The sequence below is a fragment of the Eumetopias jubatus genome, unplaced genomic scaffold (genome assembly GCF_037043125.1).
Source record: "Eumetopias jubatus isolate StellerSeaLion01/CBP00866 unplaced genomic scaffold, mEumJub1_p1.0 scaffold_2, whole genome shotgun sequence".
NCBI lineage: Eukaryota > Metazoa > Chordata > Mammalia > Carnivora > Otariidae > Eumetopias > Eumetopias jubatus.
In genome coordinates, this window is record NW_028274808.1 from 32,836,331 (window position 1) to 32,853,287 (window position 16,957).

General features: G+C 42.1%; 1 protein-coding gene across 9 annotated transcripts in view; it reads left to right on the forward strand.

Annotated features, from left to right (window-relative positions):
• The window catches only part of UNC5D (unc-5 netrin receptor D), a 531,172-nt gene that overhangs the window by 300,885 nt on the left and 213,330 nt on the right, over window positions 1-16,957 (forward strand). For all 9 annotated transcript variants that reach the window (XM_088021397.1, XM_028089446.1, XM_088021399.1 and 6 more), the window contains exons 2-3: window positions 1,521-1,739; window positions 15,911-16,054. In XM_088021397.1, the coding sequence (XP_087877523.1) occupies window positions 1,521-1,739; window positions 15,911-16,054 (363 nt within the window). The remainder of the gene's footprint in view (window positions 1-1,520; window positions 1,740-15,910; window positions 16,055-16,957) is intronic.

Here is a 16,957-nt window from a genome sequence, read left to right on the forward strand (position 1 = left end):
CTCCCCCCCTTATGTTGATGCATTTAGTAGCAAAAACTAGTTTGGAGATTCAAACTCTTGTTTAATTCACTGCGGGGCACGAGTGGCGCTCGTGTGTTCCCACTGGCAAGGCATGTTTTTCATAACTCACTTCCTTTTATTTCCTAGAATTAGAGGCAACCATACCTCTTGTGCCCTAGTCTCTCCCCCTTGATTTGCATTTGAGAATGCCCTAAGTCTTAAAATATTACCCCCTAATATTGTGGCTTGGGTTTACCTTTGATAGCGCTTACTTGATATAGCTGATTGGCTTAAGTGTGAATAGTAAGAGGCTCAGTTGTTTTGTTCTGAATGACACTGAAGGCGCAAAGAGAACCAGGCAAAATCACAAGACACATCCTCTCTGTCACCTAGGCTTGTGCCAGGTGAACTGGGTTGTTCTTCCAGGGCTTTTGCTAGGTTCCTTTCCCAGCTTCCTCCTGGAGATTGGTTTGCTTTGAATATGAATAATCCTTTCCAGGGCATAGTGGATCTCAGTACTGTGAAATTCTTGCTTTCTTTGTTCGTTCTTTGGAGTGGCCATGGAAGGCACACTTGTTCCTTCTGGTCATTTCCACAGTGCTTAGTTAGTGTTCAGACCTTGCTGCCCTTGACTTTGCCGTAGTTTCTCAGGACTTAAGTCCTTGCTAAGTGTAGTAAAGAGGTAGTGAAGCAAAATCTTGGCTTCTGCTTTTCCCTTTTTATTTTGCTTCTCTCTACTCATCAGTTCCCTGAATTTAGGGGAGAATCATGTCCATTTTTTATCTTTGAAGAAACATAATTATAGGTCCCAAAGTAAAAGCTCACGGCTATTTTAGGGATTCGTTTTAGTTTGTTGCCTTGGAAGTGAGATTCGCAGTATATCGAGGAGAGTGTTGGGGGCAGAGAATGGAGCTGTGGGCCAGTGGAACAAACGTGCATTCCTTTTAGAAGGTTCAGTAAGTTGGTGAGGTTTTGGAGAAAACTCTTTCTAAGGTAGAATATTAGCCAGCCTCCAGTTTCAGAGGTAGAGAAGGCAGACGATTTGGAATTTTTTTCACATGTCTTAAGACTGAGTATCCTCCAACAACATGGTCAATATCCACACTCATTTATGGGAGGACAAAAGCTATTTCCATCATTATTTCAAAGTTTTGAGGCAGCTTGGGGCCTCATTGAACCTAAGGTAACCACTCACCAGACTGAATCTTAAGGTTCAGCCTCTCATCCCCCAGATGTTGTCTCTGTTCTTTCAGCAAAGACCTGCAGACTCAAAAGTGTGGTTTGAAGATGTCTCCTATTCATTATTTTCCCTTGTCTGGTGACCCTGAAGGTGTGTCCAGCTAGAGATACCATATTATACTCGTTCAGCCTCTAGAAGAGAATTCATCTGCATAGGCTGTATCGATAGGCTGCAGTATTTTCCAGCACAGATTCTTAGAGCTGGTGTGGGTTATGCTTTGCATCCTGATGCATGTGCTGTTGATATAGGCAGTGTTCTCATGGCCTCTTTGATTTTGCAGGAACTGACAATGGGGAAGCCCTTCCTGAGTCCATCCCCTCAGCTCCTGGGACGCTGCCTCATTTCATAGAGGAGCCAGACGATGCTTACATCATCAAGAGCAACCCCATTGCACTGAGGTGCAAAGCAAGGCCAGCCATGCAGATATTCTTTAAATGCAATGGCGAGTGGGTCCATCAAAATGAGCATGTCTCCGAGGAGAGTCTGGATGAGAGTTCAGGTAAGAATGTGAAGCCATTCTTATATCCTCACCTGGTATCCTCACATTGTCGTATGGCTGGGAAAAACTATGTGAGCCACCCGCCAGTGATTTATTTGAATGAGGTCATATTAACATCATCCAGAAATATTAGGTGCTATCGTATGCTTATTTTTTTTATTTAAATTCAATTAGCCAACGTGTAGTACATCATTAGTTTCAGATGTATGTTCAAAAATTCATCAGCTTTGTATAACACCCATTGCTCATCCCATCACGTGCCTTCCTTAATGCCCATCACCAGTTACCCCATCCCCTACCCACCTCCCCTCCAGCAACCCTCATTTTGTTTCCTAGAGTTAAGAGTCTCTCATGGATTTCCTCCCTGTCTGATGACTTCCCATTCAATTTTCACTCCCTTCCCCTATGGTCCTCTGCCCTGCTTCTTATCATATGTTTAAATGACTCCACAGCTCCTTTGCTAGCCTATTCTAGGAGGGTAAAGGGGCATTTTTATCTCCCTGCTCTATATAACTTTAGCACCCAATTTTGTATGGAAGCTAGTATTCTTACTGGAAATAAAACCTACAAGTCACTGCTTTCATTTTCTCCATTCTAAATATTTTGGAAGGCAAATCTTCCACTGAACACCTCTTTAAGCAACATAATTTCAGTTTATTTAACCTTTCCTCCTAGATCTTATCCTTGTTTATGTCATTCTCCATGGCCGGTGGTTTCTGACTCTCCTTTAAGTTCTTTTGATTACTGTGTAATGACAAAGCCCAAATTTGATTGCCAAATTTGAACAGGACCTCCGGTATGAAAGAATTTAGGGACCGTCTTTATTAATGTGGCTGATTTGGCCTATGAGTGGTGGATGATGAGAGTAATGACCGTATTGGTTAGTGTTTATTGAGCACTTACTATGTACCATTCTCATCTAAGCATTTGACAGAACTTCCTATCTCACTGTCCTTCCAACAGTCCTCTGGGATAAATGACACTATCATTACCTTCTTATAGATAAGGAAACTGAGACTCAGAAACATTAAGTAAACCACAGATTTGTCCTGATCTGAAAGCAAGATCATTTGACCTAAAACTTGCAAAATTTAGGGGCGCCTGGGTGGCTCAGTCAGGTTAAGCATCTGACTCTTGATTCCGGCTCAGGTCATGATCTCAGGGTCATGGAATTGAGACCCAAGCTCAGCAAGGAGTCTGCTTCCTCTCCCTCTGCTCTTCCTCCTGCTTGTGTGCACTCTCTCTCTCTAAAATAATAAATAGATCTTTAAAAAAAAATTTGCTGAATTTATAACTTGTTAAATTTTAGTGTGTAACAGAAACAGTATATGCTTTTGAACTTTGGCTCCTCAGACTAACTGAAAATTTAGCCTCACCCTAAAACCAATCTGCTCTCACCCTAGATCATTGCTCTCATTAGTCCCCACTCACTGTCTAGATAACAGAGTTTGAATAAGTCAAAAAGCCTGAATATAATTAGGAAGTTTCAAATCAGCTTAATTTATTAACTATATGCCACTGCTACTCAAGGCCTTGCAGAGTATTCAAAGAATGGTAAAATGCAAACAGCAATCTCTAGGACTTTACACCTGTTGATAGGTAGAAGTCCAATATACCCATAAATGCACTATCCTATGGAGGATTAAAAAAAAAAAAAAGATTATGCCCAGTTAGGATTATCAGGAAAAGCGTGGAATCCATAGCATTTGAAAGGGACATCAGTGTCTACTTAATTCAAAATAAGTAACTGAATTAATTTATTAATTGATGCTACACTAAGTAAGAGAGAGAGAGGGATCTCTGTGGCTTGGAGGTCAACATTAGCAAATGAAAGAAAGCTTAATATCTGTTCAGCAGGAAGCTTGATTTGGTTGAAATAGAAAATGGATGTGGAAACTGGCAAATTCAGTTCAATCGAGGGCTCAAAAGGCCTCAAATAGGAAGTGAGGAGTTCCTTACTTAATTTTATGAATCTTGGTGGTAGTGGGGATTGATTGTATTGATATATGGGAATGCAGTGGCTGGAGCTCTGCTTCAAGGAGCGAATCTGGCACAGGTGTTTGGGAAGGTAAGAAGAAACGAGAATGGATGAGTTAGGAGACTTTGATATTTCAGTTGAGGGAAGGAAAAGTCTGCCTCTAGAGCAGTGGCCACAAAAATAAGAACTACATTTCTTGTATGAGAAACACTTTAACAAATCAGACTGAATAGCTGACGGAATGAATGAATGAATGAATGGAGAATATGGAGGAATAACAATCCCAACAGAAGCAGAAGGGGGATGCTATTGATGCCAGTAATTATATCAGCAAGGAGAGAAGGCTGAGATCATTGGACAAGCTGAATTTGAAATATTTATGGGGTATAAGGAAGAGGTGTAGATCTGGAGTTTGTAGAGCGCTGAGATAGAAGAGTCAATTTGGTAGTCATCAGGAAAGGATGAAGCCATGAAGACAAAGGAGTTGTCAAGAGAGAATGGGTAATATGAAAAGGAAATGGATCCAGAGCGCTACTTCCTTAGCAGTCAGGAGGAGGAATATCAGCTGCCAGCAAAGAAGCAAGCAGAGAAGAGTATGCTCTCTTCCAAAGCCAAAAGTGAAACTTGTTTCAAAAAGATCTTTGAGCAATACTCTGTTTCTTCCTGGGAATCAATAAAGAAGAACACAAAGAACTAAACCTATATAAACAGTGCTAAACATTATACAGTTCTGAACTCATTTGGGATTGCGTTATAGATGCATAACTTCAGAAGGTAGAGAAACACCTAAAACCTTATCATAATTCCCTGTTGCGGTTTGGAACTGGTATGAGGAAGGGGAAAAAAAAAAGTGCCTGTTTTCGAGATGTTGTTCTTCAGACCAAAACATGCTCAGAATTCTGGAATTTAAATGTGAGAACTGGAAGGGACCTTAGTGATAACCTAACAGGCCTATTTTACACAATAAAAATCTTAAATTCCAAGAGCTACAACTAGTTTATGGCATAGCTATTTCTAGAACCCAGATCTCCTGGGGCACCTGGCTGGCTCAGTCAGTAGAGTGTGTAACTCTTAATCTTGGGGTTGTTTGAGCCCCACATTGGGTGTAGAGATGACTTAAAAATAAAATCTTATGTTTTTTTAAAGATTTTATTTGTTCATTTGAGAGAGAGATGGAGACAGAGACAGAAAGAACACAATCAGGGAGAGGCAGAGGGAGAGGGAGAAGCAGGCTCCCCCACTGAGCTGGGAGCCTGACATGGGGCTCGATCCCAGGACCTGGAGATCATGACCTGAGCTGAAGGCAGATGCTTAACCATCTGAGCCACCCAGGCACCCCTAAAAATAAAATCTTAAAGAAAAACAAAATAGAACCCAGATCTCTACTCTCTATGTATGGTTTCCTGTTCTCCTTCCTAGTCAGAATATTGATAAATTCCCTTACTGATGTAAGGATGTGTTTCAGCACATGGCTCCTCATTTTCCATCCTGAGCCTGTTTCATATTTGTTTCCCAAGTGTATAATACCATAGCTGTTCCATTGGGATTTCTTTATCCCTCATCATTTCTGCCATCTCTGTGAGGGCTAATCCTTTGTTCTAGGTCACGTTTCTGGCACTGTTAGGCAAGAGTTTATAGCAACTGAAGACAGAGATATACATTACAAGTATAGTATCCTTCTTAAAGAAAAAAGATTTGGCGTAATCAAGGTAAAGGAGGAAGACAAATCAAATCTTGGTGTCACCAAAGTTTCTGCTTTTGTGCTCCCAGGGTTGGGATCTTGTATACTCCTTGTGTTGGGAGAGACTGAGTCACAAACAAAGCAGCCCCATTTATCCTGGTGTGAAAACTTCAAAGAAAGTCTCTGAAATCTGGGAGAGGACAACAAAGGGAACAGCATTTGCCATGTGAGCTGCAAAAGCCTGTAAAACAATGGGAGAATATGAAAGGCTTATATATCTTATATTCAATTAGTCCAACTGGAAAGGACTCAAGTGCCAGTGTCTCAGTGAGGCTCTGTGTTTTATTGTCAGATGTTTCTGGCCTAGATTTTGTCCAGTAATGAACTCAAAATGGCAGAATTCCATTGGGTAAACTCCAAATGAAAGCTAGGAAGAACACTGAAAAGTGGCCAGGTATTTTTTTATACCACTCCTAGGAAATCCTATATCCATTCTCAAAGAAAGACCTTTTGATAAGTAGTGCAAGCCAATTTAACACTGTGCCCTCTTGTAATTTTGCAGGGTTCTGTTTTGCTATTGCTTCCCCCTTTTAATTCCCCTAGCATTGCTAGGCAACTCCATGTCTTGCAGATAGCAGCGCTGATTACATTCTCTGTTTCCATGTAAAAGTCTCCCCTCTCCACTTAAAAAAAAAAAAAAAAGGAAAAAGAACAAAAAAGACCAATAAAAGTCACAAATTTCAAAGGAACTGGGAAGAACAAAAATTCATAACTGACAAAACCTGAAGAGATTATATACCAATTTTTTGTTGAGAAAGAATTTAAATTTTAGCAGCTACCTTTTTGAAAAGAATTTAATCAGCCCAGCCTTTTCTTCCAAGTCATTTTGATTGAATCAATAGGAAAAAAAAATATGTGTCTCTCCCTAAACAGTTTTCTTCTGTACTTAATGAAAATCGCTGTCTACTGCACACTGCAATTATGTTTCCTAAGGTCTGTATTAATAGAGGGATAGTGGAAAATGGAGCAAGATGAGTGGAGATGGTGTACGCCAAACCAATACATAAGTGCAATTAAGGCTGGAAACAAAATGGCCTCCGGTATTGAAAAATAGATGCATTACTTCCCTTCGGTTCTTCAGTGCCGAGCTCAAGCACAGGGCTTGACTTAATGGCTTTGGATTGGGTCTGCAAAATAACTCCTGCCAGTCCAGTAGGAGGGAAGGATGCCAAGAGGCCAAGGACAGCAGGACCACATTCGAGCAGATAGAGAGGTAGAGAATTGTCCGTGTTCTTTTAGGAAGTTGGTCGTAACTGCTTATATATCTTCGGCCAACATATTCTGTATTTCAGCACTCCCAGAGAATTTTTATATTCTTATTGCTTAACGTTTTTTTCCTTCAGAGTACTAATGGGAAATGCCTAAGACCTGGGAGTGTTTGGAGTAGACACAGAATCTTTTGTATTTCCAAATTGGAAGCGATAAGTCCTTGCAGTTGTTAAAGGCTGCAAACTGCCTTTGGTCTTTCTGGTAATTTGGTCCCGTCATCTAAGAGTTCAAATAAGAAGAAAAAAGATTGTGTGTTTTCACGCAATTTAGCTTGGAAAACCCAGAGCTAGAGTTCTTTGCTGCAAAAGGCACAATTTATTTGACATGAGTTACTGTGTTTGCACAGACATGGTTATACCTCTTAGTAATGTACACTTTCAGTTCTGGGCACGAGCCAAGGGGTCCTCTTTCAATTGTTCTGCCTCATTTCATTTGGAAATATGGGAACTCTTCTTCCTGGTGTTTTTCCTCTGTTAACATCTGGAGTTGAGAGGTAATCCCAACCCGGGGAATCATGCCCCTGAGAAACAGGCGGAGGGTTCAGTACCAGAGAAATTAAGAGATTTAACGTAACAAACAGGCGGACGCACACACAAACACACCCCGAAAAAAAAAAAAAAAGAACCAGTAAAACCCATCCTTGGCAATCAAGGTAATGTAGCCTGTGGGAAGCCTGAGTTATCAATAAGCTAAACCACTTCTTTATTGTTCAATAAAAACAGGAGTTCCCTTAACAACGCTCCATGGCTCTTATCTTATTCTACCTTGGAGATATTGAACTCTAATGAGTGAAATAATGTGTATTCCAATGTGTTATGGGAAAAGTCTCAACTCCGGTAAACTAATCTTTTTCTTCTTAAAGAATATCATTTCAGGGCTTTCATTGTGTGTGATTTCTTTTTTAAACAACTGGAGTCCCTCTCTGGGGATAAAAGGTTAATGGATTGTGTTGAGCAAAGGGAGAAGAGTAGAAATAAAAATGTATTAAATCTTTAAAGTTTGTATCCAAGAACTTTGCCATGCTAGTGATGGGGATTTGAATATAGTTTCTTTCCAGAAAACCATTAATTTGAAGTTACCTTTGATGAGTCACAAATCACCAAGGTACATTTGGGAAGCATATATTTTAGTTCACGTAACACAGAAATAATTAATCTCTCAGGTGTCCCATTGACAGTTTGTGGGTTTAAAACTCACTTTTATAGAAACGTTCTTCCATCCCACCCCAGATTTCATCTTGTTCATCCCTCTGCTTCTCAGAGAGGACTGACCTATTCTTAAAAGGTTTTCAGGAAAATAGTATGAATTCTTTCCATAAACTTGTGACAGAATATGAAGACCTTGTTTCTTGTGTCCAGTTTAACCTTAGCTACAAAAAACTGGAGTCTGTTTACACTCACTCCATCCTTAGCAGAGATGGAAAGCAGCTCACCCTGTATGTAATTTTTAATAACAATTCCTGACAGGGACCAGAGATTTGTTGAAAACACTAAATTTTTTACCAGCGCCTTTTGACTTTTCCCATTTTTTCTATTCGTACAACACTCAGAAGTATGTTTTAAGTAGGAATGATAAGAATCTAAAAGAAACCCTGAAGACAGGAGTGGTTAAGAAACATGGGTAATCAGTGTTGGATGGCACCATGTTTGTTTGAAATCTGGCTCTCTCTTTGCAGACTCTTTTATGTACATGTGTTACCCAACTGCCTTCTACCTCAGTTTCCCCAAGTGTAAAAGAGCCATAATTTTATTTACCCCATGGAACTGCTATGAGGATTACAGAGTCTGAGGGCTTGGCATCTAGCAAGTTGGTCGATCAAGGTTAGCCTTCGAAAGGATAAATCTAAAATGGCTTATTATTCCTTTTTTTTAAGTGGAGCAAGTGACTGTTGATTACGCCTCCAAAAACAAATAGAAAATTGTGGACTTTTATAATTCCAAAAAGATAAAAGCGCTGATAATATCAAGAGGCAAATACTGGTCTTTCGTAGAAGAACTTGTTCCTGGCCTGCGATTCATTGCTTCAGTTTGCATTCAGGCTTTATGTTATTCTCCAAGCCAATGGTAGCACCGTGGGAGGCAGAAGTTGTATGATACAGACCCTGACCTCAAGGCATGATCTACTCACAGCAGGTAATTTGAGTGACTGCTGGAAAGGAAAGTCACTGATGGGACAGCAAGGTTGGAAATCATGACTTGCCCACAAAGCTGTGAATGTGATGTCTGAGTGAGTCATTCAGGGTTATAACCCTACTGTGTCTACTCTGGGCTCTTGAGTTTCCCTCTCTCTGCTATCAGACAACACTATCAAGTTAATTTGCTTTCCTCTGCCAGACACCTCTGTGCTGATTAATTCTAATCTCTGGTGTGGAAGAAACTGGAGAGCTTGAGTGTATTCTGAGTTTCTGTACTTAACACTGAACTTGTGGTGCTTCTGAGGAATACGTGGAGTGATTATTATCTTGGGGAAACTAAAGAGTATTCATTAGGCATTGCACACATTCAAAGGATTACTATTTTTTTTTATTAAAATACATTTTAATCTTGTTGCTAGGATGAAGTGGCAAAAGACATTTAGCCCTAATTAAGCATCTGCCAGTAAAATGAAATATGGTCCTACCTTTTAATTATCTACATTTAACTTCCTATTTTCAATAGCGCGTTGGCCTGAAGATATCTTATCTAAGGTCCCCAAAGAAATGGAGGCACACTTCCATGGAAATACTTCCCTAGTATCTCAGACTTTTGAAACTTCAAATATGTGTCCTGATTCAGGTGTCCTTAGGAGAGCCTTGCTTTACATGTCATCCTAACTAGGTAAGGGGAGAGACTTCAAGTCGCTGGTGGATTGAAGCTCCTGTTGTTTCGAAGAGGTGGGAAGCCACTCCTGTGTGGTCCTGAGCCATCCGCACTCCCGTCATGGCGGTTTTCATGCCGCGTCGTTGGGGCAGGTTGAGAAGTCTCCCGCAATATCCTGTAAGCTCCTCCAGGGCAAGAATCTTGAGCATCTAATCTTAAAAAAAGGAGGGGGGGGTGAGAGCAGGGTGCACCTGCGTGCCTCAGTTGGTTAAGCATCTGCCTTTGGCTCTGGTCATGATCCCGGGGTCTTGGGATCGAGTTCCTCATCGGGCTCTCTGCTCGGTGGGGAGTCTGCTTCTCCCTCTCCTCCCCACTTGTGCTCTCTCACGCGATCTCTGTCACTGTCTTTCAAATAAATAAATAAAATCTTTAAAAAAAAAGAATTGAGCATCTACTTTGTCATGGTCTCCTCAGCCCCTAGCAGAGTGGCAGGCATGTTTGATGTGCTGGGTTATTGTTTTCAAATAATGTATGTTGCAAACCGTGTAACATCTTTGATGTATTTCCTATGATGTGGGACCTGTGGCAAGATAAGAATAGGAACAACAATAATGTGGTGTTAGGATGAAATAAGGTCATGCATGTGATGGCACTAATAAAGTAAAGGGCTATAGAATGGTAGAATAATCAGTAATGATAATGGCAATGTTATTCAAAATATGGGGAAGCTTCTCATTGTGGAAGCCTGTTTTCGCGGCTCCAGCCCTGGATGAGGAAGAGGCACATGAAAAGCATTCCCTTCTAGAAATGATGGATCACTTCCTCCAGCAGAATCGTTGTTTGTTGTCTTCTCAGGAGACTGTGGAGTAAGGACAGACTGTCTCAGAGCCAAATACAGGCATCAGAGGGGACTGAGACACCTTGGCAAATAATGGTTCACCAGAGCAGGCTCCTGAATAGGAGATGGTTGCTTTTCAGGAGGAGTTTGATTTTTTCTTTTCCTCTCCCGAAGAATTGAGGAAGGCCCTATGCTACTCATGAAGCTATACTGGAAAGAGTTTTTTGGAGCTTTGTCTACGGAAAGCAATATCCTCGTTCTCTTGGTGAATCCCCAATTGTGAAACATTACAACATGGAAAACGAAGCACGGGGTTGGTCAAACGCTGAGCTACACTGGCCCAGGGAAAGGGCCACAGAGCCTTGGATGAGAAGACAATTCACCAAAACCTGGTTTGCTAGTTTCTGACTTCGTCTGGGTGGTTTTGGGATATGAACAGTATCTCCAAGGAGGAAGAGGGATCCTTAACCTCCCGTCTTGAATCTAGTTATCCAGTGTAGTTAAGCCAAGCATCCAGCTACAGAGGGACCTCCAAACGACTGAAGGACAGGAAGCTGTGAGGGGTGGCAAGCATCAGAGAGCTGGGTCTAATTCCTCCCCAAGTGCCCATCACCAGGTGTATGTGAGAGCAAGTTGGCAACCGTCACCACGGCAGGATGCTGCCACTGGGCTTTGTGGAAGTGTGATAATGAGCAGTAGATAAAAGACGTGGGACAGCTGTTAGCCACCGGGCTGCAGTTGGCATGGTGCTGAATGTTCTTTCTTTTCTAGGCAACAAGTTAAGACTAAAGCTATAGAGCCCTCTTATTAGAAGTTGGCCAGGAATAAATGATTTTCCTTCTTTTTCTCACAACATCTCCCTTCCCGCTGTCTTCTGTATTTCTCTTCTTAGAACGCTAAAGCGCATACCTTCAATTAGTTTGAAAATTCTGTAACTTTTAGTCTCCCAACAGGATTAGACCTGCTAAGAGTAACTAGTGTTTTCTATCTGATAAATAAGGGGATTACAGCAATAACTGCTGTCAGCATTTTTCTCATTTAAACAAATAAAGCTGACAAATGATGAAGTTCTTTGCTGCTCTGTTATGTTTAGTACATGCAGAGCAATTATTCATCTGCTGCCAACATTAGTCTCCGTACAGCTGAACCATCCAACAGCGTAGAAAGCTTATTAGCATATCAGTCCCATAGTCATATTTTTATATTCTGGAACTCTAGTCCATAACAAAGGTCGATGGTTATAATTTACACAATAATTTAAAGGGTTGGACTTTTCCGTGCTTATCAGAGTTACACAAGTTATGAGGTACAGTGGTACTCTTATTTATGAGACATCATCTTCTGTTTGCCTAGGAGTTTTGCTCCTCGGTAGCACTTCCTACGAACAAGTTAGCTGCCTTCTTTGGAGATGTCGGAGGGGATGGCCGTCTCTGAAGCACTGTTGGATGAACCGCAGTGGAGGGGAGTGGGTGGAGGTTTCCTTAAATAGAGCTGTCTCCATGGATGTTTGTCACGTGCACACTTGTGTGTGTGTGTGTGTATGTGTATCACTAGACAGCTGTAATGGAGATTTGAGAAGAAATACGCTATTTAAAAACTTTTATTCAATAGAATTATTTCTTGTTATGGTAGAGATAAGTGTAATAGAAAGTATTCATGGTTTTCCAAGAGTTCTGTTAGAGGGAATGATTTGACGACACTGAAGGCTTCCCGTGGGAAGAAGGCCTAATCCAGACAGATAGTGTATTTGGGGGTGTGGGGGTGGTGATGTCACTTGTGGCCTTTCAAAGAAGCCTGCCACCCCAGTGCTCCCTGCAGGGAAAATATACTGTGTTTAGAAATAGTTGGTTTATATTCACTTGGCTTCTCCAGTCCCCTGGGAGAGCCTCTGTGAAGGATTGTAACTGAGCCATCCTAACGTTGAAACTGTGACTTCAACATCGGGCTTTCACCTGCAGTTAGTCTAAAGGAGGGGGTAGTTAGGTAGGACGTTCACGGTGACGGTCCGTGGTCTACAGTTTATGCTTCCCAAAACAAACATGAGGCTTTCTGTCTCTGTGTCCTTGTGTCCGTGTTTAGTTTCTGTATTTGATGCTCTGACATCTTGGGGTCTTGCTGCCCCTGGAGGGACTGTCCTGCCAGAGGGCTGGCTGATTCCCAGAGAAAGCCAACAACTGGCTTGTGAGAGTGCCTTTCATGTGCAGACCGACCAATCCAGAGCCCATCCCCCTAGCCTCTTCATTTATTAAGCTCTCAGACTCCAGGGCAATAGGCCCCTATCCTTGCATCAGAACCAGGAACCTCACAACTAGGGACAGCCATTATGTCCCAGAGCCCACTGAAATTATTCAAACTAGTCAATTCTAAGCCTGTTTACCCTGCCACTTCCCATGGAAACCACAGTAAAGGCTCTTGCCCCCATTTCCCCCATACCCTCCTGCCTCCTAGCATCCCCCAGGCGGTCCTGCATGGTGTGTTGTGCCTGTTGTTTCTAGTGCTTTCTGAGTGTAAAGGTCTCCTTTCAGGACAGGTGTTTCTGTTTTGTGTGCATCTTACCATACCTCAGTAAAACAAATCCTGGGTGTACTCTTAAAACACCATGGTGCCTAGATGAAATCATAGCAAATTTTGATGTTTGGATGTGGAAACTACCTATTTCATAAGCACGATCATCCTGAACCATTCTGAGGTGGTGTTTGTCTCCATTTCCAATCTAGAGGAAGCTGATAACTTAGATGTCCTAATAAGATGCGGAAAGAATAAATACATAGAATAGAATTGAATAGGCCCACCTTAGCTTGAACACATTTCTAGATTTTTTTTATGTTAGTCACCATACATTACATCATTAGTTTTTGATGTAGTGTTCCATGATTCATTGTGTGTGTATAACACCCAGTGCTCCACGCAGAACGTGCCCTCTTTAATACCCATCACCAGGCTAACCCATCCCCCACCCTCCTCCCCTCTAGAACCCTCAGTTTGTTTCTCAGAGTCCATAGTCTCTCATGGTTTATCTCCCCCTCCGATTTCCTCCCTTCATTTTTCCCTTCCTACCACATTTCTAGGTTTTTAAAAATTTATTTGAAGGGGGTGCACCTGGGTGGCTCAGTCGTTAAGCATCTGCCTTTTGCTCAGATCATGATCCCAGGGTCCTGGGATCAAGCCCTACATCGGACTCCCTGCTCAGCAGAGAGTCTGCTTCTCCTTCTCCCACTCCCCCTGCTTGTGTTCCCTCTCTGGCGATCTCTTTCTGTCAAATAGATAAATAAAATCTTTAAAAAAAGAGAGAGAGAGAGTACAAGCAAGTAGGGGGAGGAACAGAGGGACAAGCAGACCTCTTAAGCTTATAATTGAATGCTTCTCTGAGAGACCCCTGATTCCTAAATGATGGGCATATTCTGTCTCAGTAGGTCCCTTGGTCCTGTGACAGAATCTCTGACACCTGGATGCATTGATTTGGTGTTCTCTCTTTTCCCTTCCACTAGTCAAAGTAAATCATCCACCGTTTGCCTCAAATCAAAGAGAGAAATAGAACAGAAGCCCTCTGCTCAACAGCCCCAGTTCCTTACTTTTGTTTATTTCAACTTATTTTCAAATCCCCAGCATGTGCAGCTGCACTCCGGTCTGCTTTCTGTCCTAACCGTTCCTGTTTTGTCTGGTGGCTTAATTTTGATTCTCCTTGTCTCTTTCACATGCCAACCCCACCTCCTCCTCACCCTTATCTTCCCCCTCAGACTTTATATTTGTTTAAGTGCAAAGATGAAAACACCAGCGTCCATCAAAACCCCTCTAAGGGTCCTTTCCTCTTCAGTGCGGGGCACAGCTTTGGGGACACCCACATCTCTGACAGGGAAAAAAGTATACTTCTGCACTGGCCCAAACAGGGAAACGTGAATTATCAACTGTCATCAAGATGATTTTCTATCTGTGGTCCCTCGTCAAAATTGAGAGAATGTAACTCCATTTGCACACGGTGATTTATGTGGTCATAAAACTCTCTTTCATCACACACTGTAAGTAACATGCTATGGACTGGGGAGAAGGAAATGTCTTCCCAGCCTTGACTAATCCGACACCTCTGTTCTTGTTCTTTAAATCCTCTCACCACCCAAGATAGAATCCCATTCCACCTCCTCCCTCAGGAGCCCCTGGCTCATTTAGTTATACTGATGATTCTGTCCCGTGAATTTCTTTTGAATTTAAAGGAAAAAGCATAATCATACACTTACTATTTCTTTAAATGGTCCCTGCATTAGTCTTATTTGAATAATGAAGTGTAAGCACCTAAAATACCGGGACAGAATTTTAATTTTTGAGATGGACATGAGCATGGTGTTGGTTTTACTGGAAGACAGATCTAGGTTCAAACCGCAGATCTTCCCTTATGAGACCGTGTAACTCTGGACAAATGAATTCATCTCTCTAAGACGGTTCTTCTGTGTGCATAGTGGGGATGCGATAGTTTTTCCTGCATCAGTGTGTTGTGAAAACGTAGTGAGTAGATTAAAGGCTTATCGTGATGCTAAGTACATAAGTGGAATTCAGTAGGTATGACCCCTTTTTCTCCCACACCACCTATCCCAGAGCAAGGCACAGCCTCAGCATATAGGGTGGGCGGAGCGAGCACGCGGACCATCAGGGCTGCTATATGGCTCATGATGATGGGACTGACACGGCTAGCGAGGAGTGTCCTCTTTCATCCTTGGCACCCTGTGCAAGGTGACCATTCTTCCCAAAGAAAGGAAGGCTGATAGTCCTTGGTCAGGGGTTTGGAAGCAACTCACACTCCCTTGTAAGAAAAACCCAGCACATTTTCTGTTAGGAGGATGCAAAGTAATGAATAATAATAAACATTAAGAGGTGGCTCTCTTAGTTTTATCTTATTTTGCAGATGTAACCTCAGCTCCTCTTTCAATAAGAGCCTCTCCTTCCTTTCCTTTCAGATGGCCACTGCTAAAGGAGCCTTCCTGGGCTCTCTTGTCAGGACTTTGAGACTAACATAGTTCAGTTTGTCTGCATCGCATTTGTTGTCTGAAGCTTGTGAAGCCAAGACTTGGCCTTTCCTTGGTTTCCTTGCCTGTTCACACATGATCATGGTTCCCTCTTTCTCCTAAGCCACACTGCTAGACCCTTGCCCACTGCCATATCCAGGGGGAGGGCCATTTAAAACCACCTGGAACTACGTCTCTGGGGTCCGTGTGTTGAGGCCTCTTTACCTTCTAGAATCCCAGAAGTTAATTGTGATACTACATTCCTCATAGTAGGTTTTACCCTAAGAAAGACCAAGAAAGAGCACCAATCAAGGTCCTGTGAAAATTATATTGTATTGGAGCCACATTGGTGGGTAATACTTAACACTCATGTTTTCCAGCCTACTCAGCTGTTGGAATTTAATTAGCAGCAATATATTATTGTCAGAGTAATTAAAACCTTGCCTTGATTAAAAACAGAATTGTTTAATTAACAAGAAAAGGTTTGGCTAACCTTAACTTTCTGTTTGAAAAATACAGCGGCCTCAGTGGATCTGCTCTGTCTCCCCATCAGGCTTGAAGGTCCGGGAGGTGTTTATCAACGTCACCAGACAGCAGGTAGAGGATTTCCACGGGCCAGAGGACTACTGGTGCCAGTGTGTGGCCTGGAGCCACCTGGGGACCTCCAAAAGCAGGAAGGCCTCCGTGCGCATAGCTTGTGAGTACATGAGGGGTGATGGGCTCGTCTGGTAGGAATGCGGGCCAGAGTTCAGTGCAGCCGAAGAGGGGCTTGGGCTGTGCCGGGTGCTTCTGTAGACTCGAGATTAGCGGATGTCAAGAAACTATCACAACGATCTCTATCTCTGCTAAATTTCCTGTTTTAAAGTTGTATTTTAAATGTTTGATAATTTCCTCTGGCGTACAATAAGCCAATCAGTTACGATAAGCGATTCTGCCTAGACTGTCAGAGTGCAGGTGTCTTGACAATGCCGGGAAAATCAGTTCCTGAGAGAAAGAAACCCAGGTGAATGGGTTCTGCTGTTCGTTGTCAGTGACGAAGTTCAAGGGGCATTGATGGAGAAAAGGTGAGCAGTGACTGTTTACTGCTCTTTCCAGCAAATCTGCAAAAATAAGACATTAAAGATTAAGGGATTTTTGTAGCCTACTATTAAACCTCTTGCTTCTGAATCTTAAAACATGGAAATGGGTTTTAAAACTGCATGTGTTTGACCCACGGAGAACTCCAAAAAAGGAAAAAAAAAAAAAAAAAGACACTGGCGGGGGGAAGAAGAAGAAAATTGCTTTTCAGGAGAGTCCAAGATTTCTTCATCATATTTCAGCATCAGTGTTTTTATCATCTCAAACATATTTAGAAGTACAGAAACTTCCTTTCTCCTCCCTTAAAATGTCTTCATTCCCCTACTCCCATTCTCCCACCCTGACGGGTCCCCATAAAACCTCCTTTGTGAACCCAGGAGTGTAAAAGCTCCTCCGGAAAGAAATTGAGAGAAGGAGGGCAGACTTCGTTATTGTTGTTTTATTCAAATGCTGCCTTTTGAGAGTGCCATAAAGAATACGGGACAAGGGGGATTTATTTGAGGACTCAAGGAATTCATAGCAG